At 40.6% G+C, this 25477-nt stretch overlaps 1 protein-coding gene and 1 long non-coding RNA gene across 6 annotated transcripts in view; one reads left to right on the forward strand and one right to left on the reverse strand.

Annotated features, from left to right (window-relative positions):
- The window catches only part of LOC112310874 (uncharacterized), a 48625-nt gene extending 44150 nt beyond the window's left edge, over window positions 1–4475 (reverse strand). For all 4 annotated transcript variants that reach the window (XR_006656361.2, XR_011651417.1, XR_008427274.1 and 1 more), the window contains exon 1: window positions 4275–4475. This is a non-coding gene — a long non-coding RNA (uncharacterized lncRNA). The remainder of the gene's footprint in view (window positions 1–4274) is intronic.
- Window positions 4476–4493: 18 nt separating this feature from the next.
- PITPNB (phosphatidylinositol transfer protein beta) overlaps window positions 4494–25477 on the forward strand; it is a 66337-nt gene continuing 45353 nt past the window's right edge. For both annotated transcript variants that reach the window (XM_024567210.4, XM_024567209.3), the window contains exons 1-3: window positions 4494–4643; window positions 10835–10865; window positions 13643–13788. In XM_024567210.4, the coding sequence (XP_024422978.1) occupies window positions 4624–4643; window positions 10835–10865; window positions 13643–13788 (197 nt within the window). In that variant the 5' untranslated portion in view covers window positions 4494–4623. The remainder of the gene's footprint in view (window positions 4644–10834; window positions 10866–13642; window positions 13789–25477) is intronic.

Genomic DNA, 25477 nt, shown 5'->3' on the forward strand with positions numbered 1-25477 from the left:
AGGGATGGCAAGAGCAAGAGCAAGAGATATCTCTGAGGACTTACTTAGTTGGTGGGATAACTGGAGACATTTTTGACTGTCGTGACCAGAGGGGTGCTACTGGTATCAAGTGGACAGAGGCCAAGGATGCTGCTTAAACACCCTACAAGGCGCAGAATAGTGTCCTCAAGAGAATTATCTGACCCAAAGTGTCAGATCATTTCTGACATAGTTTTTGCAAAGGCTGAGAAACCCTGCTGTAAATAAGGTGACATAAAAATCCATAGATGGAAAAAGATACAGGGGCAGGCAAATGTAGGTTTACAGTTGTTCATATGGCAAATAATGCAATAATTAGCCCTGGTTTGTGTGTCTCAGTGGATTGATCACCAGCCTGCAAACCAAAGGATCACCAGTTCAATTCCCAGTCAGAGCACATGCCTGGGTTTCGGGCCAGTTCCCCAGTAGGGGGCACTCAAGAAGCAACCACACATTGATAGTTCTCCCTCTCTCTGTCTCCTTTCCCTTCTCTAAAAATAAATAGATAAAATCTTTCAAAAAAGAAGAAAATAATGCAATAATTAATAAATAATAATACAAGAATAAACTTTTTTGTACTCACAACTACAAACCTACTTTTGCCCACCCGTTTAAGGTACACATAATTAACAAAATTCAAATACAAAATGGCTATATATATACATATATATATATATATATATATATATCTTCCTCTTCTACAAATCAAAGAGAAAAAACACCAATGAAAAAACGAGCAAAGAATAAGAACAAGGCCATTAAACATGAAAACATCCTCAACTCTGCAGAGAAATGCGGAATATGCACAATAGCATTTTTAAACCAATAAAGTGGCAAAAATAAAAAATTCTGACAACACCAAGTGTTGGTGACAATACGGAACAGCAATTTATATATGTGCTGCAGGTGAAAGGATAAATTATTATAGCCATATATGGATACATAGTACGAATGCAATACAGGGAGATCTGATCAGATAGCTGGGGAGAAGTAGGGAGGGGGCGTAGGAGGAGTTTGCCGAGGCCACGGTAAAAGTGCAGGACGGGATTGGCTGAGAAGCTGAATGCCTCCGGAGCGAATGGAATTATGGGCAAGACTTGCAATAAAAGAAGGGCTCTCAAGAGCTCCGGAGGCTTTCAGCTTCTCTCTCCGGCTCTCTAAGGATGCCTGGATGCTCTGCGGCAGCTGCCTGCACTTTCTAACAGATGGTATTCGGGTGGGAAGGAACGCCACGCACAGCTTAGGATCAGGCTGGCCTGGCAGAGGGTGACAGGGTTATTCCTCTTTGGGTGCTCTAGAGGGGACAACCTCTGAGGCAGAAGCCTGCCATTCTTCCAAAATTGCGTAGCTTCTGTATCTTATGTTGTTTTAGTTTGTAAACTAACCCTATAGAAATAAGATAATTAAAATTAACAGGGGGAATGATGGAACTCAGGTGTTAAAGAGTTTAGCCTTAACTGATAGGCTTAAGTGACTAATGCATTTGGAAAACTGCTATTCCAAAATTGTGAAGCTTTTGAATAAAGACTCCTTTATTACCAAACCTTTGCCTCTGGAATTTTGCCCAGGGGTTGTGGTGGGCAGTGGCACCCCAACTGCTATTTGATAACACATGTACGCATACATGCATTTATTCATGCGTGAGGATGAAAAGTGATTAATCATAGTAGTTAGCTCCAGGGATGAAGAGGGATGGGAGGAAATTGTATCTTAATTTAAATTACTGTAGTGCTCTCTGAAAGCTGTAAGCCTTTAAATGATGGCCATACACTGAACACCTAGTACACATCAGGTAATGTTAAGATAGGTATTTGATATGTCGTATCTTTTATTCCTCATTACAAATATATATTGTAGATACTATTAGTTCCTTTTTTAGGTGCATAAAATGTGTCTCTGAGAGATTAAATAATTGTATTCAAGGTAGATAGCTAGCAAGTGGCAGAGCCAGAATTCAGGCCAAGGGCTTTCTACTGCAAAGCCCAACCCTGTCTGTCCTACAGTGGTACCATATTATGACGATTCATGGAGGTATTTCTAGTTTCCAAAGACATAGTCTCAGTCAAGATAGTTCTCCAACAGGGACAAGGTAAATAGGATGGCAAAATGCAGAGCAAGCAAGGCAACTGGAAGCTACGGACCACTCCCCGAGAAAAGTGTATATAGAAATGAAATTATGTATATAACTTCAGTGGCCCACACATTTCCTGGGTGATGGCTCATGTCTGTCCTACTCTGGTCCTCCTCAACGTTCCCTCACTCTGTACTTTTCTCTTCAGACGTAATGTACAACTATTCAGTTGCATAGATGTTTTCTACAGCCTAGCTAACCTTGAGTATGTTTTCTTTCCCTCAACAAATACATCTAAACTGGCTTTCTTTATCCTTGTGGTTTTTAACTGAGTGTTTTAATATGAATCTTTAGATGGGAAAGGGAGACGGTGTCCACAGTGTGAACTAGGATCATCTCTTCACTTATTTTATAGACATTGGTGCAATGCAAACAATGGAAGTAGTGGACATTTGTGGGAAGACTTAAAAAGTTACAGAAATGCTCTACAATGTCCTAATTTTTCTTAATGGTTAATAAGGCACGTCAACGATAAATTTTAAAGCTAGTTATACTTTCAGCCTGCATAAAATTTAGGGAGAAACTACAACATAAAATGACTACTTACCAGTTTGGCAATTAATATGACCTCCTTGGAACTTAACATCTAATGCACAGGAATATAGTATTCAAATCTGTCGTTAATCTATTCTTATCTCTAAGTATCTTCTGGACTTTGACCATAAAGTCCTTCTTCCCGTAATTGGGAAGTTACACATCATGAAGATTGTCTGCGTGCCTCAACTTTCTGTTTTTATCTGGAAAAAAGTCAGGGTAGCGGGAAGACCAGATAACAAGCTCGCCGAGTGATTTTTGCACAAGTTACTTGGCTTTCTGAACTGCTTCCCCATCGCCCTTTGTGAAGCATGCTAAAACACCTATCTCATAATGATGTTCTAAGGATGAGATGAAATAAAGCATCTTTATTACCTCAAAGCTATTTCTAGTTTCTAAGCTCCCTGAAAAGGCGAGCGTGTATCCTCGCCAGTAACTAGCGTAGCGCTTCACGCATCGCAGGAACTCAGCGAATCCCAGGGACTGACTGCCTTAGGAGGAAGTTTCTAATAAATATTTCACTACTATTACTCTTTCTGAGGCAGCCCTAATTCCGTAAGTGTGTTCCAGTACCAGATGTACCGCATAGGTTTATACAAAAGTGTTTTAGTGACATTTTTATTATTTCAATGACCTTTCTACAGCTTCTCATGGCTCCTGGAAAACAATTCAAACTCTTCCCTATGGCCTAGTGATCAGTTTAGTTCCAGCCTATTTTCCTCTCTCAAGGTGTTCTAGCCACTCCTGACCTGTAGCTGCTCCTCAAAGACGCTAAGCTTACTCCAGCCTCAGGGTCTCTTTTCCTCTAACGGGGAACGCCTCTGGCGAGTTTCACAGGCTGGGCTATTTATAACATTAAGCTGGGAAGTGGCCTCCTGAGAGTCCTTCCCTTGATTACTCCGCCTCCCCCCTTACCCTATTTTATTTTGTCCATAGCACAGCGCTGAGTATTAAGGCAAATCGTTTCCAAGTGAGGACAGGGGCTGTGTCTATTTTCTTTCCAGATGTTTCCCCAGTGCCTAGAACTGGCATAGAGTCAGGGGGTCATCCCTGGGCGACCACTCATCCACATTTTGGCTCCGGGGCTGGAGCCTCGCTATGGGTGGGCCGTAGCATGGGGCATTCACTGTGGCTGCACTGACGTCTTCCCGGAAAACTGGTCCCTTTCCTCCGTCTCAAGGGCGAGAACAGCTTCCTCACGGGAGACCTGATCGGGAATGTTGTTGGGAGCACCTCCTGCCGAGTCACAGCAACTGTCGGCATCCTAAATTCCAGGGCGGGGGTCAGTGTGGGCGCGGGGGAAAGCCTGTGGCCACAGCTGTTGGCCCTAGCAAGGTGAGTAAGGATCAGACGGCTGCGTTCACGGGGCTTCTGGAACACGCGCGTGAGCCAGGTGCACCTCTTCGCGCGGAAACTGCCGGGGCCTCTGAGGGTAGCAGCACCTGGTGGCATCGGCCCCTCGTACCCCTCAGACGTTCTTAGTGTGGACTTCGAAAGGGCAGCGTCCGTCAGAAAGGCGGGCGTCCTCTCAAAAGCAGTGAATTTCTAGTCACCAGAACACGGCTTCCAGGGAACCGACTGGAACACTCACCGGAAAGTGTAGGCGGCGCTGACGCCCCGAAGAACTGGCTGGGGGGCGGAGCCTTTGGGAGGAGACGCGCGACCGAGCGCGGAGTTCGCACAGCCGCAGTAGAAGCCTCACTCCCACCCGCGGGCCGCGCAGCCCGGAGGGCCCCGCGCACCCGGGGTGGGGCGCGGGACTGGGGCGGGGGCAGTCGCTCGTCCGCGCTGACGCTACCGGTGTCGGCGGAAGGGTGTGGACGCGCAGGCGCCGCGGTTGCTCGCAGGTCAGGGAGGCGGGGCCGCGCAGGCGCCGTGAGCAGCGGTAGCGGCGGCGGCGGCGGTGGTAGCGGCAGCAGCTGTAAGGGGGTTCCGGGAAGATGGTGCTGATTAAGGAATTGTGAGTGAGTCCGCGGGCGCGAGCGAGGTTCCAAGACGGCTGCGGTGGGAGGTTCATTGAGTAAGATGTGGTGGAACGTTCCCGAGAACGAGCGAGGCTCCGGGCAGCCGCTCCCTTCGCGCGCCCCCTCCCCCCAGCCCGCGCCCCCGGTCCATTCAAGGCTCCTCCAGGGCGCTCCCCCCGGTTCTTTGCCCAGTCGTGGCTGTGGTAACACTGCTATCCTCTCTCCCAGGGTAGAGGCGGCTGTGTCTCAGCCGGAGCGCATGGCTTTGGAAGCCGCGGCCAGGAGTTTCCGCTGGGACCGGTCTTGTCACCACCTCCCCCACCCCTAGGCCCCCTGGTGGGACCGAGGGTGGGAGGAAAGGGGTGGGTTTGACCGTGATTTGACGTCTGGGGTGGAGTCTGCCTGTAACCCGAGTGAGATGGGCTTGCCGGGTGAAGGCAGCACTAGTGTCTGAACTTGAGGTGGGACCTGGGCGCCTTCAAGTTCATGCGGGAGCCCGGGGGGGTCCGGAAAACCTGCGCCCCAGTGAGCAACTCTGTTGACAGCACAGCCCTCTTTCTATTCTCAGGCTCAGTTTCCTTTTCGCTAAGGTGGGGTAGTACTCTAGGCTCCACCTACTTTACGGGGTTGAGGTGAGGCGGTAACACGTGGTCTGTCAAATAGAAGGATTTCTAGGTGCATTAGATCAGCGAAGTGAATTTTTGTTGAAAAGTTTCGCGTTTCTCACCCGCAAGGAGTGAATATCACAGGAAATCTGGTTGGCGGTGATTATTCAGCCGTCACAGTTGGTTCGTTTCGTCATCATCCCTTGGGCGTCTAGGGATTTCGAGTACGGCCTTTCTTTGCTTTTTCAAATGCTCCTTTCATTTTAAGTTCTTCCTTTCTTTACAAAGAAAGCGATTTTTGTTGCTCCTCTGCTTAAAACCCTCCAAAGATTCCCTATCTCACTGAGCATAAAAGTCAAAGCCTTTACAATAGCCTAGGAAGTCTTACTTTTTTTTTTTTTTTGGCTCTGATTTTATGCTCTACCCTTTCCTTGCCCAGGCCACGCGCGCACACGTCCTTGCTGTTCTTCCACTACTCCAGGAAAGAAAAGCTCAGTTCGGTGCCTTTCTGCTTTCTGTTCCCTCTTTGTGAGGTGCTCCTCTGCATGTCACGTCCTTCCTTCAGGTGTTTTCTTAAATATCACCTTCTTAGGGAATCCCTCTCCGAAGCCTTAATTGTAACCCCCACCTTTTGGTATCTGTTTTCCCTGCTTTATTGTTCCCCCATAGCAATTATCACCATCTACCATGCAACACAATTATTTTGCGTATTTTATTATATGTATTCTCTTACTGTGTATAAGCTCTATGAATTTGTCTTGCTCATTCCCATGTCCCCAGCTCTTAGAATAGTCCCTGGCATGTAGTAAATGCCCAATAAATATTTGTTAAATAAATTAATGAAAAATAACTTAAGTCAATGACAAGGATCCTGAGAAAAGACACATTTCAGTTAAAGCTTATTTATAGTATTGAACTTTGGATTTACAGAGAAATTTTCTGCCAAGTTATTTATGCAGTGTATCATTTGTTATCTCATTCATTACTCTGACATCTTTGTAATGTATGTGGGTGGCAGATATTAAGACAAATTGGGGAAATATGACAGAAGGAAATTGACTTGGCTCAAGTCACATAGCAAGTAAGTTGCAGAACTGATTTTAGATCACAGGTCTAGGCATTTTGCTTTTATTAGAGTAATTTCCTCCCTCCTAAAATGTGAATTAAGTGCTCGGTAGATGCCATTGACAGTTATGTGAGGAGTATAAAGCTAACTTACGGAAAGCAATTCCCATTGGGAAGTTACACACTATGCTTTTTGTGAACCATTACTTTCATTACAAACTTTGAGTGCACCGAGGTAACAAATGTCAAAATATGCCCAAAGTATAATATTCCCTAAAGTTATGAATTACATTTCTTGATATTCACTCTTCATGTATGTCTCCCCCAGAATTTACTTTCTTCTAGACTTTGGAGGCAGAGACTGTTTCTTTTATTTATTTATTTATTTATTTTATTTTTGAAGAGGGGCAGGGAGCGAGAAAGACAGGGAGAGAAACATCAAGTGTTGCCTGTTGCGCACCCCTCACCGAGGACCTGGCTGCAACCCAGGCATGTGCCCTGGACTGGGAATCCAACCTGTGACCCTTTGGTTCACAGGCCAGCACTCATTCCACTGAGCCACACCTGCCAGGGCCGTTTCTTATTTTTCTAAGTACTCCCAATATCCAGCATAGCGTCTACTCTAGCACACTGTAAGTACTCAGTGTTGTTGAATGAAAAAATGATTCTTCCTATTTGCAAGTCAACTTTCTAAATTGTTTTTGGTCAGGAGCAATGAATAGGTCATTCCTATGTGAAGATGTTGGTAAACTGTAAAATGCTTTGGCAAATGTTTGTTGTCTTTAAAAATGCCATCTATTTTTAACATGAATTGAAAGGTTAGAAATGACTTCAGGGTAGGAGTTCCCTTTAAGTTGTTACTTAAGTAAGCAATAGATGAAGTTGCTCTTAGCATAAAGTCCTGGTTTTAAAGAACTAGTTGCTAGTTCCATTTGGAAAATTATTTTCATGAGAATTTTTAGGGAAGTTAGAACATCTTCAAATACAGGCATATCTCAGATATTGTGGTTTTGATTCCACATCACTGCAATAAAGTTAATTTTGTAGTGAAGCAGGTCACACGAATATTTTTGTTTCCCAGTGCAAATAAAAGTTATATGTACACTATACTGTATGTTGTCTGGTAAATGTATAATAGCATTATATCTAAAAAATGTACATATCTTAATTAAAAAATACTTTCTTGCTAACAAATGCTAACCAACATCTCAGCCTATTGGAAAAATGGTGCCAATAGACTTGTTCAGCATAAGCTTGGTTTTGGGTTGGCCAAAAGGTCTGTATGGTTTTTTCCGTAAAATAAAAGACACATTTTTCATTTTCACTAACTTTATTGATGGGGATATTTTGAGTATGTTGGCTGTCTCCTTGGGATATAATGCTGATTGTTCTCAGTTAATGTCTCAATTTGATTGTTGTCAGTTTCAGCCAGTCTACCTGATAATGGAGCATCATCCAGCAAGAACTCTCCAGCATAAAACTTCGCAGACCACTTTTGACACATTCAGTAATCAGTCACAGCACCTTCTCCCTACACCGCACATCTTTTTTTGTGTGTCAGTTGCATTTTTACCTTTCTTGAAATAATACAGCATACTATGCCAAAAATGTTGTGTATTTTCTTCCAACCTCAATATTGAAATGGATACCCCCCAAATTCACTGATTTTGATAAGTTGTTTTTAATGCATGCTGATATAACAGCTGTCACGATACAGTCTAACAGAATGGTTTTGAATGAGGTTAAAGACAAGTAAGTGCTACTAGAGCCATCTTACGGAAAAGACCAAATGAACTTTTTGGCCAACCCAATACAAACTTTCAGGTTGTAAAAGAAATGCAATACCTAATCTGCGAAGCACAGTAAAACGAGGTATGCCTGTTCATAATTCTCCCACTATGGAAAGTAGAGCATTCTTATGAAACCTTTTCTTAGCTGAAAAAGTGTAAAACAAAGAAGCAGTTGCAATTAATACATTCGACTCTTGGAATAAACCACCCCCACCACCTCCACAGTTAAAAATCTGTGTATAACTTTAGACTCCCCCAAAACTTAGTTGTCCCTTGGTACCCACAGAGGATTGGCTCCACGATCCTCCCAGATACCAAAATCCACTGATGCTAGGTCCCCTATATAAAATGCATACATAGATCAATGCATGCAATCAGTCCTCTGCATGTTCAGGTTCCCATCCAAGAATGGAAACAGTACAGGCATTTATTGGAAAAAATCTGCATAAAAGTGGACTTGTGCATTCAAACCTATGTTGTTCAAGGATCAACTCTGTGAAAAAATTTTGAGCATTCCCAGATTCCCCCCAAAACTTAAAATCATATCAAATATGGTTACTTGCATCCAGTTTTATGCTAAGTGTAATACCTCTACGATCTCAGGCTTTTCTGATATCTTAGGACACGTTTTGCTGACAGATGCAAGAAGTAAATCGAGATAAAGCACAGGTGCTCACTGACACAGTTCAAAGCTATGGCAGGTTGGTGCTGAAATCCTGTGTAGTTCTGGGGGAGGAGCTTGGCCAGGGCCACGCTTGCTGCCTGGGGTTGCATGCTACCTCTGTGACAGTCCTGCAAAACAAAACACTGAACACTCTTCACTTTTTTCCTTTAGTCCTGATAGCCAAAGCCCTCTGTATTTCTTTCAGCTAGTGAAAATAGCTTCTAGTGTAGGTATTTCCTAAAAGTGAAGTGGCAAACTCTCAAAACATGAAGGATACCTCTATTGCTTTTAGACCAGAAGTAGAAGATCAAAACCTGCCTGTTCTTTCTCTTTCTTACTTTTTGTTAAATAAATCTTGAAGTTACTTGACTCATCACTCATTCAGAGCATCTTAATCAGTCACTTTCATTTTGTGAAATAAGTTTTCCCAGAAGTGTTGTTATATAAAAGTAGGAATCTCCTTGCTAGTGAGAACTTACAAACTAAAATTACTCAGCGGAGATTGTTTGGTTTTGTGAAACTTCAGGGAACTCTCACCTCTGTATTCCTTCCTTCCATTTCCTCTGCAGCACATCATCTTGGTTCAGACCTTTGTAGGGCCTTGCCCAGCCTCCCAAAAATGGCTTTTCCCCACACTCCTGCTCCTCAACATTTTTAACAACCTACTGATGACTTCTTCAGGTCAGCTGTAGTTCTGTCTCTTAACTTTCGGAACAACCTCCCAGGGTTCCTTGCCGCCTAATAAATTTAATAAGAGTTCTTACCATTATACTGCAGGCTGTGATAATATTCTCCCAACCTGTATTGTCTGTATCTTTGTATAACTTTCAAAATATGCTCCCAATCTACATTCTAGTCTTGCCCCGACCACTGTGCTCCCTCTGCCCCAGTTTATTTTCTGTTCATGAGGCAGCGAGTAAGTTAGAGTGGACCTGGAGGCGACGGCTAGTATGACTGGGTAGGGAAGGTCTTTGCATAACCAGTTAATTCTTGATGAGAATAGAAATTAGTGACCATCGTGACTTTGAGAATGCTCGTTGTCTTTAGGGGATCATTATGAGAGAGACAGGGAGTGATGAGTGATTGCCAGTAGTCCAGGAGGAGGGAAATACAGGAGAAATGTTTCATACATGTTGAAGATTAAGGTAATGTGAGTATTCAGGCATAGCTATTTGAGGAGAATAGGGAGGGAGCAGTAGGTGGAAAATAGAGCTAAAAAGTTGGAATGAGAAACACTTGGCAATTTTCTATGAGCTGACCATCGTTAGTTTTTTTTCCCTTTGCGTATAATGGAAAGAGTAAAAAGAGTGTCATTTCCTGCTGTGGTAAGCTTAATGACTTGGAGGGAAAGTCTGAGAAGGACCAGGCGCGCACACACACACACACACACACACACACACAAGTTGCTTTTTTTTGGACGTCATCTATTATGAGAAATTGATATTCAGGATGGTTTTCCGAGTTTTTGGTAGAACTACGTAAAGATACATCCCTATAAAATATCTGGAGGTAAGATGCAATATTCTGGTCTGATTCACCATGGTATTCTTTTTTGGAATTCGTCTTCAGGAGCAATAACCTCCATGTGGGTCCTTTTGTGTGTCCAATAACAAACTCTCGGACAAGCTCAAACGTGTATCAGTCTTACATTGAATCTACCCGAGAAGGGGCTGTTATATTTATAAGGCCCAAGGTATTTTCCATAGTTTTTTCTTACTAAGTCTAAAGGACTGTTTACTTGTTTTTCTCTTAATAAAATTGAGAAGTAATTGGGTAGCAGGGATCAATTTTGGGAAGCATTCGCTCATGAAATCCAAGACATCGGTGTGTGAGAAGTGTCAAAAATGCATAGTATGTAGATGGAGAATGAAACCCTGTGAAAATGCCCTGAGGCAACCTGCCCGGACAGTGCACGAACCATCCATTCTGTACCCTGCAGTTTTCAGATGCGATCTGGCACGTTTAGGATGGTATGACCTTACCTCCCTGCAGTTCTCAGTGATGAGTTTTAACGCCAACTATTTCATGTGTAACATGCATTGTTTTTCCTTTTGTCTTTTTAGCCGTGTGGTTTTGCCCTGTTCTGTTCAGGAGGTAAGTCACACATGCTTCTGTGTTATTTTATTGATATAGTTCATTTTGATATGTTAATCTAAAGTTATATTTTTGTTGTGTTTATTTACTTTTACATTTTAGTTTACGTGACAGAACGAATTAAGGTGTGTTAACAGTTGTTACACATATAATTACAGATAATCGTAAGTGAATTTCTGTTACACTGTTTTGTTTTCTAAGGGTCTAAAGTGTGGAGTAGAACTTCCTTTCTAGTGCAGAGATTCTGTTTACAATATTCCAGAGAAAGGAGGTTCCAGCCTCAGCTTAAGCACTTTCAGATTAAGTAACTTAATTCGAGAAGCAGCCTACTTTACTGTTGGAGTTTTTGAACATTTGTCTTTACTTTAACCCAAAATCTACTTTGCTATAATGCTTGACTTGTTTAAGTTCCTGCCACTTGAGCAATGGGAAATAGGCCTATTCTGCCTTGCATATGGTAACCCTTCAGGTTTTCTTTTGGGAGTTCTTTCTCCTCCCCCACTCCCTTTTGTTCCATCTTCTTGAGGTTACAAGGTTAAACATTCCCAGCATGTTCATTTGGTTTAATATAACATGACCTCTAGACTTCCTCGCCAGCTGGTCTCACTGCTGCGTGGTTGTGGTTATTGCTTTCAGCTGAAAATGGTATTCCAGACATGTTTGACCAGCACATAACTGAGAGATTATTGTCTCTTGATCTGCACATGATACAGAAATACACCACCAGTTCAGAAGTTGCACATTCTGCAATTTTAGTTACCTGTAGTATAGCTAAGAACGAGGAAAATAAAAGCAGAGAAGACTTCTGAGAAATAAAGTTAGGTGTAGCAAAACCCATAAAGCCCTCTGGGTCCTTCTGTAACCTGCGCACAGTTTGCCCTTGCTTAGTTATCTGGTTTTCGTAGAGCTGACAGTAAATTAGAAGCAGTGAATTGGAAGTGGGACAAAACAAACTGATAACCTAAGAAGTGACAGCTGACAGAAGACAGAAAGAAAAAAATAAAATGCAGGCACTAAAACCGAATAGCTTAGTTGTGTATATCTCAGTAGTGCCCGAGGTTTCACTGTATTAAAGCACTCAGACAAGCCACGCACCCCTGTTCTTTACTTGTATAATTGATTGTTTGCACGTGAATGTGGAAATCGACATTTGTTTTTGTTAATTTTTTTCTTTTGGTTTTGGATACTTGGATCAAGTTACTGAAATCTTTCTGAGTCTTGGTATTGTCACCAAAGATAATCTCAGTTCTTTGTTATACTCAGACTTAATACACATTCTTCCTATCGTTAAGTTAATCTTAAAAATGACAGTGGAAGTCTAGTAGCATGCCACACATTACTGGTCCATTAAGAACATGTTTTTGGATACGGTTGTTTCTGTGTAAGTTTTTGTTACTTTGTTTATGACCAAGATCAAATTTAGCTTTTGACTTAGACATTTTAATCCTATTTTTAAATTATGAAAAATGTTGGAAAGTACATTTGAAGGACTTAAGGATTGATTGTAGTATTACTGGACTAACACTGATGTTGTATTATGAAAACCAAAAAAAGAATTACAATCCTCTCTGCAATCTAAAATCCCTACAGAAACTGCTTTTGATTCATTTAAAAAATGTGCTTGGTTCCAGCTTCCTAGAAGACAGACACAGAGATAGGGAGGGAGCGAGCAAGCAGGGAGAAGAGAGAAGGGAGAGAGAATGAGAATTAACCTGCAAGATAACATCATATTCCCATGGGCTTTTTAGATAGGAATACTTACAGAGCTTACAGCTACCCCTCAGATAAACGTGGTTTTGAATTACTAGTTTTTAGAGCTAGCTTTTCCTTGAAAATATACTTACAAAAAAGAAAATCATTTTTTCAGACTGTCTTCATTGGGTGGAAGAAAGTTCGCCAGATTTGAAGAGGTTGGAGATAAAGTTATGGTTGAGTCACTAGGAACAAATGAGAACACAAGAGCTTTGCTTTTCATCATGTAGCGGAATGGTTAGTGACACCAGACTGGCATAGACTGGCACTGCCTGCTCACAGGTGGAACAGACCACTGAGAATTCTGGTTCATTTTAATACGAAATAGAAACCACTGTCAGCAATTTCTTGCCTTTTGTGGTAATACTTGTATATTTAAATACTTTACAAACAGTTTGCTTACTGGAGAACTTCACAATATACAGTGCTGATCCTGGATACCCAGTATGGTTTCTGTTTGGACAGACAAAAGCCAAATTGGGTATGTCATATATAAGTCATTGGGGAAAAGACACCAGAGGTCTACTGAAATTTGGACTGTAATGGTTCTTTGTATTTTCAGGTTTTTAGTATTATTACACGTGATATCCCTCCCCTTTATTATTGAAGATGGTATTCTGGTTGCTCAGCTTTCTTAATTGGCAAAGTGATAATTATATACCTGCCATACCTTTGTCCAAATTTTGTAAAATTAATGAATATAATAGATGTGAAAATGCTTTGGAAAATACAAATGTGTATTTATTATTCAAAAACTTGAACTAAGTGTCAGTACCAGAGTGTGTGTAACTAGCAGTTTTCTTGAATAATGGAAGTCTCATAAAATATTAGTTCCTTGGAGCTGTATGGCATCTGGTGTTTGTCTTCCTAAGCAGTCATTCTAATCTGAGTCAGCGTTTTCATGTAGAGCATATGCGGTGAGTGGTTTGGGTTTGCCTTTCTGTATCATATAGTGAGGTTGTAGCATACGAAGTTTCCACAGTTACTACCAACTGACTGAAATTCTGTACTCTTTGAAATTTCAGTATCAGGTCGGGCAGCTTTACTCTGTTGCAGAAGCTAGTAAGAATGAGACTGGTGGTGGAGAAGGAATTGAAGTCTTAAAGAATGAACCTTATGAGAAGGACGGAGAAAAGGGACAATATACACACAAAATTTATCACCTAAAGAGGTAAGCCGGTATACACATTTGGTGCTTAGTTATTATATTAAATAATGAGGCTTTAACTACTCAGCTTTCATATTAAGCATGTAACTATGTAACTTCAATGTGCTGAAGTACTTTTTAAATTTTAATGTGACATTTTAATTTTTTGAGAAAACTTCTTTATTGGTTATTTTTATTTATTTTTTCCATTTTCCTAATAACTTTATTGATTTGGACATTTAAAAAATTTAAATATATTTTCTTGATTATGCTATTACAGTTGTCCCAATTTTTCTCCCTTTGTCTGCCTCTACTTGGTACCCCCCATTCCCTCCAGCAATCTCCTCCCCCGCTTAGTTCATGTTCATGGGTCATGCATATAAGTTCTTTGGCTTCTCCATTTCCTCTACTGTTCTTACATCCCCCTGTCTATTCCTTGCACCTTTTCCCCCAATCTCGCCCATCCCTTCACAACTGATATTCCTCCAAATGATCCATGATTTTGTTTCTGTTCTGCTTATTTGCTTAGTTTGCTTTTCAGGTTCAATTGTTGGTAGTTGTGAATTTATTACCATTTTAATATTCATAGTTTTGATCTTCTTTTTCTTAAATAAGTCCCTTTAACATTTCATACAATAATGACTTGATGATGATGAATTCCTTTAGCTTTACTTTGTCTGGGAAGCACTTTTATCTGCCCTTCCATTCTAAATGACAGCTTTGCTGGACAGAGTCATCTAGGTTGTAGGTTCTTGCTTTTCTTCACTTTGAATATTTCTTGCCAGTCCCTTCCAGCTGCAGAGTTTCTTATGAGAAAGCAGCTGACAGTCTTATGGGAGCTCCTTTGTAGGTAACTCTCTGCTTTTCTCTTGCTGCTTTTAAGATTCTCTTTTTATCTTTAACTTTTGGCATTTCAATTAAGTTGTGTCTTGGTGTATGCTTCCTTGGGTCCAACTTCTTTGGGACTCTCTGTACCTCCTGGACTTGTATGTCTATTCCTTCACCAAATTAGGGAAGTTTTCTTTCATTATTTTTTCAAATAAGTTTTCAATTTCTTGCTTTTTTTCTTCTCTTTCTGGCACCCCATGTTTCAAATGTTGGTGCATTCGAAGTTGTCCCAGAGACTTTTTAGCCTAGCCTTATTTTTTTTTTCAATTCTTTTTACTTCGTGCTGTTCTGATTGAATATTTTTTCTTCCTTATGTTCCAAATCATTGATTCGATTCTTGACTTCATCCACTCCGCTGTTGGTTCCCTGTTGATTTTTCTTCATTTCACTTAGTGTAACCTTCATTTATGCCTGGGTCTTTTTTATGCTCTTGAAGTACCCAGTGAGTTCCTTGAGCATCCTAATAACCAATGTTTTGAACTCTACATCTGATAGATTGCTTATCTCCATTTTGTTTAGTCCTTTTTCTGGAGCTTCGTTCTGTTCTTTCATTTGGGCCATATTTCTCTGTCTCATTTTGGTAGCCTCCCTGTGTTTATGTTTTTATGTATGTCTATGTTTTAGGTAGAGCTGCTTTGACTCCCTGTCTTAGTAGCGTGGCCTAATGTAGAAAAGCACTGCAGTAAGTTGGATGGGGCAGAGCTGTAGGTAATCGCCATTGTGAGGCAACCCATGTGATCCTGGTTGATGGAGCCTCTGATGGGGTGTCGCTGCTCTGTGGGTCTATGTGGAGGAGGGCTCAGAAGGGGGACATGCTGCTGCCTGGCCTCTGGAGTTTTATCTGGGAGGACGCTATCCCCAGCACTTGCTGTGATGCCAAACATTTCAGTTTCTCCTGGTTGCCACTGGTGCCCTTCTAGCTACAGCCCCAGTGCTGAAGCCCAACAGGAGTGAATCTGCCTAAGTCTGTTGCAGACCCTTTAAAAGGAGACTCCTGAGAAGCCCATACTTTTCTTCTGCTGCCCCAAACCCCACTGGTTGTTACAGCCAGAAGTTACGGGGACTTACTTTCCTGGCAATGGAAACCTGGGCTGGATGGTCTAGTGCAGGGCTGGGATCCCTTGCTCCCAAGATATCCATCCCGATTTTTGTCCACCACATGTGAGTGTGGGACTGCCTGTTCTGTGTCTCCGGGTCTCTGCACCTCTCCACGAGTTTCTCTGTTTGCGCTCCTCCTGCCTGTCTGGATGAACGTGACTTCTTTAATTCCTTGGTTGTCGGACTTCCAGGCAGCTCGATTTTCTGACGATTCTGGGTGGCATTTGTTTTATAGTCTAGTTGTAATTTTTGCTGTGGTTGTGCGAGGAGGAGAGCTGTGTCTACCTTATGCCTCTGTCTTGACTAGAAGTCTGATTATTTTTAAATTGTAGAATTAATACATATGCTTATTAAAAAAAAAATTAAAACAACAGGGAAGATAAAAACTTAGGCCCCACCTCTTGCCCTCACATGTCTGTAATCCCAAAGGAACACTATACTAGAATGGATTGGAGTTTATCCTTGTAAATCATTTTCTATACATACTCAATTTTAAAAAAATATATCACTTGTATCATTTTTTCTTTTCTGCAGCCAATGAGATCATACTATATATATGGTTGCAGTTTGCTGTATTTTTCATGCGCTGATATAACATGACTATCCTTCCCTGTTGTTATTTAATGTCCATTTCATTCTTTTAAAAACTGAGTAAAGCTTCGTAGTACAGTCTTAGGTCATTTTTGGTGTTTTCCAGTTTGTGTCTCTTACAAATAATACCTCTCTGAACATAGTTGTGCGTGTCTTATGCCTTGGGTTATTATTTCCCTAGGAGAAATTTGTACAAGTAGGACTGCTGAAAGGACATGCTCTTTTTAAATTTTGTTATTATTGCCAGATTGCCCTCCTAGAGTTTGACAGTGTTCATTTTCCCATGTTTTTCTCTCCTTTTAAATTTTGCCAATTTGTTGATTTAAACTTGCATTTCTTTATTAGTACGGTTGAATGTCTTTTCATATTAATTGATCATTTGAATTTCTTTTGTGACCGTTTAAATCTCCTGTTCATTGTTTTCATCTCTGGTTCTAGAAGTTCTTTCGCACATTCTCCTGAGTTTGGCAGTCTAATCTCTATCTTTGGCGTAAATATTTTAAAACAGAAAATGCATACCAATATTTATTCAAGAACAAAAGACTGGTATAGGTTTTTAAGAGTCTATTTTGTCAGTAGTCTCCCTAGTTTATTAAAGGTAGAAGGGAATCTTTGCTTTTCTCTTGTCTGTATTCTCTTAGTATTGGAATGAATAACACCCGTGTTCTATAGAGCTCCTTGAAGTTACAGATGAGCTGTGATGAGAAGTATTTTTCATATCTTAGCAGTTTAAGGCTACCGCTTGGTTTATAGGAACATGTGAATATTAAGTAGCTTATATCACTTCATAGAACCTTAAATTTTATTCTTATTTTCTCTTAGAATAGAGCATTTCTTTGTTTCTGATGTAGGTTTGAATGAAGGCAAAAACTCTGATCAGTCACTTATAAAAACTGGCTTATTCATGGTTTCTATTCATTTGTACCTTAAGTATATATTTAAAAAATATCAAGCGAATTTTGGCATTCTAGATGGTATAATTTACATAATATTTATAGTATTGAATTTATGTATATTCAGATTTCTTCTACTAGCACTTTACATTTTTCTTTAATTGAATTGTACCAATACATAAAACTTTCTTGATTGTAAAGACTTAATTCTGGGTGTTCTAAAATAAACCAAAAGGTTTGATATATAAAGCTTTTTGGTCTGTGATGTCCCTGTGTGAATAAACTTGAAATAGACTCAAAACATCCTTCATTTGAAAACTAAGAGTTGGAACATTGGGGAAATGTTTGCTATATTATTATTATTACATGGAAAAGAGTAGTTGTTAAGAAGTAAAAGGATAGAAAGTGATTCATTAAAATGTTAAAATGTTCTTCCCTTGGTGGTGAGATTATGGGTGATTTTAAAATTTCTTAACTGTTTTGTATTTTTGTTTGAGAAAAAATTTTAAAGCATTTGAATAGGTGACACTCCAGTTACAAAAAGTGAATCTCTTAAGTCGAAGAGGTCTATATAAAAATGGTTAGTGCGAGAGACAGTATTGTTCTGGAAAGCGTGTTTGAAGAAGAGAATTTCTCTCAGGCTTTTAGTGGATTAACTAAAGGAAAACCTTGGTTCTCTGGAGGCTCTCCCGCCAGTGCACTCGGCCTTCTGGAACAACTTCTTCATCCCTAGAAGGAGCTGGAATTACTCCATAGTGCCCTTCGGTTTCACCTTTTTATGTGCTCACTTGTACCTCGTGGCAGTTCCAAGAAATAGTCAATGTGCACATTGTACATACGAAGACACTAAGGTGCATATTTGCCCAGAGTCACGCAGCTAATAAGTGGTAGAATGGTGGCGGAGACCTGCATTTTCTGATTTCTGATCCCATGCTCAGAGTCACAAGTTGGCAGTCCCTAGTGCCTGACAGCAAGCACTCAACCCAGTGAATGCAAGTGTCCCATGAGAAGGGAGGGAGAGGGTTTGGTTGGATAGTGAGGGCTGTTTCTTGCCCTTAGAAGACTGACCTTGTCGCGCAGTGATGGCAACAGTAGATGGAAGCATGGAGAGGCATGAGACAGCAAAGGAAAGGAGGCAGCAGTAACAGATCTCAGGCAGTGTGGTATACAATAGCCACTCTGACAGTAATAAAAAAAAAACAACCAACCAAAACTTGGCCATTAATAAAGACAAAGCAGAGCCCAGTTGTCTGTACCCTGGGGGAGGGGCAGGGGCATGCAGATGTCCACACTCAAAGTTAGAGTGCCACACTGAAGGCAGATGGCCACAAGGTAATTATGTTACGGGAGGGCAGGGAGTCGTTCTGTAGTAAGTCCTGAGGCCTTCCCTGTGCCACAGGGAGGGCTGCAGTCATGACACGGGCCAGCAGTGCAGGCCTGCCAGAGGGACTTCAGCGTGCTGCAGACCGCCCACAGCTCCTGGAGCGTTTCAGAGCCCTCTCCCTAAGGACGCTACATACGTGTCCAGGAAGTGAAGTATGCGTTCCCTTTTCCAGTGTTTGTTCCATTGGGTAGTGCATGTGCGCTGTCATCACAGGGCCCAGTGGGATTGCAGACTCGCTGCCTTGGACGGCTAAGGTAGGTGGCCAAGGCCACCACCACCTGCTCTTACACTTGCGACGCTGGAAGTTCTGAGGTCCTCTTTACCCGCTATAATCAAGGTTTCTGGATGCCTTGGCCAGTGTGCTTTCCTATTTCAGCAAAAAAAAAAAACACTTGTAGGTAAGATGTACACTTAATCTCAACCAGAAGATTGAGGGACGATCTTGACAAGATATTAAAAAGTCCAAAATTTTGTGACCATCTCAAAGGATATTTCAAATGTCTGATTTTCTTAGATCTCAAATAATAATTCTGAAGGGGTAATCAGATTCTTTCCATATCTTTTGATAACTTTCACTAGTGAGGAGTTGCCCATGGTAATTCGAAACGAAGGATCTAGTACTTGATGTATTCTTACGCTGTGCTGATCACTGTAAGTGTTTAGGCGGGAGCTCATTTATTGCCCACAACGCCCTTTTCTAGTGAGGAAACGAAGGCCCAGAAAGGTTTGCGTGGCCCCCGTGTCGCTGCTGTTTGGCGGTAGAGACCGGCCGTGTCATGGCAGGCACTGGGACTCCAGAACATGCCCACTTCATCACTTCGCTCTGTTGCTGAGCCCTATGGGAGGGTTAGAATATTTTCCATTTCCTGAAGTGAACTGAAAAGGGATTTACTTAGAAATTCTTCCAAAACCACAAGTTCACATATCCTATATTCTTTGAAGTCTTTGAAGGCTCAAGTCTTCTAAGATAAAGTTAAACTTAGAATGGTACTGAGGACTATCTGCATATCCTCAGCTGTAATAACTGTCCAGGATAAACACCTATCTTCCAGAAGTGACCTGTTCAGCCCCTTAGGCCCTTCTCTAACGATGCTGGGTCCCCATAACCTGTTCAGCTTCCTCAGCACAGCCAGATCCGTCTTGTGCAGAGGCTCTCCTTGACTATTTCTGTTCTTCCCTAAACGCCGTCACTTTTTGTCATTACTCATTTTGCTTCCTAGTCCTGTGTTTTCTATGCCTTGTACCCCACTTACCTTACAAGTTGAGTATGTTTCCTTAAGTTTAATAAGCACTTAATGGTGGATGGTGGGGAGGGAGGATAGAATGTATTGGGCAAAAAATTTGGAATCAGTGCAAGGAAATATGTTGCAACTTTAGAAATGGTATTTCAGAGAAAAACTTGAAGTTCTCCTGAGACCTCATAGGGCCACTCTGACTGGACCTTTTGTTACCTGTTTTCTCTCCCTTCCTGGGGAAAATTAGGTTTGCTCTTTTTATTTCTCATGAGCACGGTGCCTTCATCACCTTCAGTCAGTCCTGGAAGATGGAGAATTCATAAAGCTTTGCCCACTCTAGAATAGCCTTGTTCCCCAAAGGTTAAAACAGCAGAGGTTATATTGAAAATCATTTTAAAATTTCATGTTAAGAGCTCATGTTTATAAGCAGAAAGAGTCATGTGCCAGCAAGTAATGTTCACATTTAAATATGAGATGTTTAAATCACCTGAGCATGCAAAGATTAATTATAAATGATTTATATTCAGAGAGCATCTATGAATAAGGATAAGTAAGAAATTAATAAATAGCCTGATGTCATAATTTGTTCTTGAGTTGAGAATTGGCTATCAATACATAATTTTTTCTTTGTATATATGTAGTTCTGAGTCTTAATTTTCACAGTTAAAAGTTTTCTAAATCAAGAGTGATCCTGTTTAGAAGAATATCAGAAATACTACTGAAATACGTAGTTTCCTCTTTATGGTGCACAGGATCATAACACGGGTTTGTACTGCATGGTCCACTTCTATATATGCGGGTTTGTTTTGTTTTGTTTTTCAATAAATCCACAGTCAGCCCTCCGTATCCTCGGATTTTGCATCCATGGATTCAATAAATCATAGGCTCGGAATCTGAGGATGCAGAGGGCCAACTGTATGCATTGTTCTGTAGCCTTTTATATGAGGGACTTGAGCATCAGAGATTTTGGAGTGTCTTGCAAATACCAAGAGATGACTAGTTAAAGTTTTTGGGGGGGAGGGGCAAAACTTATACACTAATTTTTGGTTGCAGGGAGTGTGGGGGGTTGGCGTCCCAACACCTGCATTGTTCAAGGGTCAACTGTAATTTCATTTCTCATTGATCTCCTTTTTGTCATGTGAAAAATACACTTTTTACTTTCTATAATTTTCCAAAACTCACATCTCCTGGAAGTTAGCCAGTTTGTATCTGGTTATTTTATTTCTTTCCTGCAAATCAGGCGATTAAGTTATTTTATAGTTTTTTATCCTTATCTCTCCATTTCTTCTTTTTTCCATCTACATAGCTATCATATTAAAGCAAGATACCCTTATCTCTCTTTCTTGAACTTCTCCAGTTACCTACAGACTGATCTCTTGCTGTCCATTGTAACTATTACAAATAATGCTCCTATGAACATTTTTGTACAAGTTTCTATGTGTACGTGTTTTCATGTGTCTTGGTTTTTCATGTACATATGTGCATACACACACCTACATTCAGAATCACCACAGCATGTGCTACCCCCTCACTTTTTGAAGAACTGCCAGATTGTTTTCCAAAATGACTGCACCACTTTACATTCCCCCCAGCAGGGTATGAAGATTCCGCATCCTTGCCAGTACTTGTTATTTTCAGGTCTTTGGTTTTTATTTTTGTTTTAATAGTAGCCGTCTTAATGAGTGTGAAGTGGTATCTTATTGTGGCTTTGATTTGCATTTCACTGTTGATTGATGTTGAGCATCTTTTTATGTATGTATTGATTGTAGATCTTTGGAGAAATGCCTGTTCAAATATTTTACCCATTTTTAATTGGGTTGTCTTTTTGTTGTCGTAAGAGTTCTTTTTATATTCTGGATACTAGTTCCCTATCAGATAGATGATTTGCAAAATTATTTGCTCATTCTGTGAGTTGTTTCACTTTCTTGATAGTATCATTTGAAACTTAAAAAGTTCATAATTTTGGTGAAGTCCAGTTTACCTCTTTTTTCTTATTTATGCTTTTGGTGTCATATCTCCATTGTCCAAACCAAAGTCACAGAGATTTAATCTATATTTCTTCTAAGAATTAGATAGTTTTAGCTTTTACATTTAGATCTTTAATCCATTTTGAGTTACTTTTTGCTACTATCTGTTCTTGGCCACTCCCTTTAATCTTCCACACAAAGCCAGAATGATTTTAAAATTTAAATCAGATTATGTCATTCCCCTTCTAAAAGCCATCAGTAGCTTCCCATCATACAACAAATACAATGCAAACTCTGTGGCCTATAAGAGGGGCCCCTGTAATCTGTCTGCCCCCTGCCCACCTCACCATCCTAAGCTTGTGTCCCTCTTTCCTTGTTCTCTACAGGCTAGTCATGCTGGAGGCCTGTAAGGGGCCCAAGCAGGCCAAGTCTTTTGCTCTTTTTAGGACTCTCGCCCCATGTCTTCACGTGGTTGGCCCTCCTCAGAGTCGGGCCAGCCACTTTTTCAGGGAGGCCTTCGTGAGCACCCATGCCCCAGGCACACACTGCCCCATGCCCTGTTCCTTAACTTCACTGCATTTCATGAGAGGTAATTCTCTGCTTTATTGGTTTGCTAGTATGTGTTCTGCTTTCCTCCCTGGAAGATGAGCTCTGGGTAGGGATTATCTGTGTTTGCACACAATTATTCACTCGTCCCCTGGCACCGCGGATACTCAGTGAATACTTGAGGGAATGAATGAGTGAAGTGTCCAGTGGATTTAAGGTGTATTTCAGTTGACTATAAAATGCAAGGTTATTTGCTTTATTTATGGCCAATTAATTTGGTCTTCAGATTCTTCCCCATGTCTTTCTACATTTTGATGTTTATCCACAGTAGTATGGAGGAGGATGGGAAAGTGGATCTTTGAACAGTTTTATTCATTTTGTTTACAAGTAGATGTAAAAATTTTATGGGAGAAGTACAGTTTGAAATGATTGGCCAAGGTATTATTTATCTCGGGAACAGGATTTTTTTTTTTTTTTAAAGAATGCTCCTAGATCAGAAGTTTAGTGTACATTATGGTCATTTATTATGTGTCTGTTAAGCCTTATTAGCCCTTTGTTTTCTGGTACCCCTGTGACAGAGTCGTCTCACCTGAAAACAGATTCACAGCTGTTTGGTATTACTGAGCTTAGATCTTAGTATTAGATCTTCTCAAGACAACTGATAAAACACTTCAGTTGAGTTTTACTCTGAAGTTAAATATTATTAAATAACCTTCAGATGGGGGGAGGCTATGTATTGGCAAAGAACCTTTGTACTCTTGGGCATTATGTCATGGCTGACTTTTAACAGCTGAAATTTAGATTAAGTTTACATTGAGGTAAGCCCTTTTATCACTATTGATTTGTTATGAGAGCACATTTCATGAATAGTTTGGGAGAATAAAAGGAAGAATGTCCTTCCTAATTTGTTTTTAAAATCTAACACCGTTCTGTTAACTCAGTTAACATACGTCCCTTTTCTGAGACTCTCTAAGCTTCCAAAACAGAATTTCCTTCATTTTACTAAAGTGACTTCCTAAGTGGTACTGAGGTAAAAAAAAAAAACAAAAAACACACACACACAACGCACCGTAGTTTGCTGTGTATAACGTGCACTTTTTTGCCCAAAGTTTTGAGGGGGAAATAAGGATGCGCATTATACATGGGTGTAATGATTCTATACCATAGGTATGATAATGGGCATAATAACCCTGTGGTTAACACACACAAACAACGTGGGTACACACTATATGTGGGAGCACATCATACGTGGCAAAATACTGTATGTGCTCTGCTCTCAGTTCTATAAGTCAGTACACGCTTGAATTGCCTTATTAGGATTATATTAAACTTACCATTAATGAAAATTTCTCTCCTGTAAAAATAGAATTGAAATTTAATTTTATTTACTCCACTTCATTTTCCCCAAGCTTAGTCAGTTACTTAGATTCATTGAGAGAGAAGTGTGTGTTTGTTGACGTTCTCATGTTAAATGTAAAAAAACCGGTAAATTTGAAACAAAATTGGCTCAAAGGTTTGGTTGTACGAAGTCAAAACTTAAAGGGAATTAGTAGAACTCATGTCTTGGAAAAAGCATCCCTGAGTGAGATAGTAGGCAATTTGGGAGCAAAGCGAAGACCTGTTAAAGCTTTGTTGCCTAGTTGGCTATTGGGGGCTTCAATGACTGATTGTCAATTTTCTTCTGTTTGGATCAGCAAATTTTACACTTTTGATAAATAATAAGGTTTTCAGAATATTGGGCACCCTAGAAATAAATAGGATAGTGTTAAAATATGTTTCTAAGCTAGTACACAGTTTTTTTCCTGCTTTTTTCTAAGTTAACCAAATGAACAATTGATAAATATTCGCAGAGAGATTGGTGGTCTTGTAGTTTGTATTAAAAATAAATTACCCATATGCATTACATTATACTCTGATTAGACCTCTCCCACATTTAAAGGGATTTTAGATAATGGAAGAAATAATTTGAACTGCTAGATATCATTTGACTTTTAATGTGATAACTATTTTCAGTTATCCTGGCTTCATTTTTCTGAAGTTCTATCCCCTTGCATGAATCTTCCCAAAGTTTGAAAAGAATAAGTGCTCAGAGAATTAGCCCTCCTTCATTAGTATCTTTTAAGGATGTAAAGGCACAGGTAAATCCCTATGCCTTTGGGATCACGCTTGTACTGCCATGTGTAATAGGAGTCCTTCAGCTCTTCTGGTGATTTAATTGCCACAGTAGTGGAAGCTCCGATCATGGACCCGCTTCTCTGTTCTGGAGAGACAACAAAAGCCCTGTTCACGTTGCCTCTTCCGTAACCTCACAGCTCTCTGGCTGGTGTGGGCTTCCTACACCTCTCTCTGGTCAGCTGTTCTTATCATGGGGCCAGAAGTCCATTCTGGGTCCTACATTTCCTTTGTTTGTTCTCTTGGTTTAGGAAACGAAGTTGTGCTTGAGAGTTCTCAGAGAAGCAGCTCTGATATGAAAAAAATATATGTAATAGGGCTTATAGTTGGAGGAGGTGGTTTTCACATACAGTTATATAGCTTCCTAAATGCTGGTTGTATGAATGCTTACCTCACGGTGTTATTAGAGGATTTAAGTGAAGAAAGGCATGTGAAAGTACCCAGCTCCATGTCAGCTTATAATTAAGAAGCAGTAGCTACCATTTATTGAGCACTCATTGTACTGCGCAGTATACTAAACACATTACAAGATACTGTTTGATTGAGTCCTGTCAGTAGGTAACACAAACTCCATTCAACACGTGAGGTTCAGAGAGCCAAGGAATATGCCCAAGGTCACACATCTTCCAAGTGGTGATTCTGTGGTTTGAATCCGACCTGTGTGAAAAGCCCGTGCATGTAAAACTGCTTTTACATGATGAATGAGGGTTTACAATGATCATGTCGCTTCATTTGCATTTTTTGAAGATTGTTAAGATTGATGTGTCCACTTGTTTGTTAGCCAGTTGTGTTTTTATTTGTCATGTGTCTGGACATCCTTTGCCTGTTTTATCTGTTAGGATCTTTCCTGATTATCTTAGGATTCTTGAGATAGCAAGTGAACGTTCATCTCCAAAGCCTACAAAATTTTATGCTTGGTTATGTTTTAATATTTCCTTT

This window comes from Desmodus rotundus, chromosome 7 (assembly GCF_022682495.2).
Source record: "Desmodus rotundus isolate HL8 chromosome 7, HLdesRot8A.1, whole genome shotgun sequence".
In the NCBI taxonomy this organism is placed as follows: Eukaryota; Metazoa; Chordata; class Mammalia; order Chiroptera; family Phyllostomidae; genus Desmodus; species Desmodus rotundus.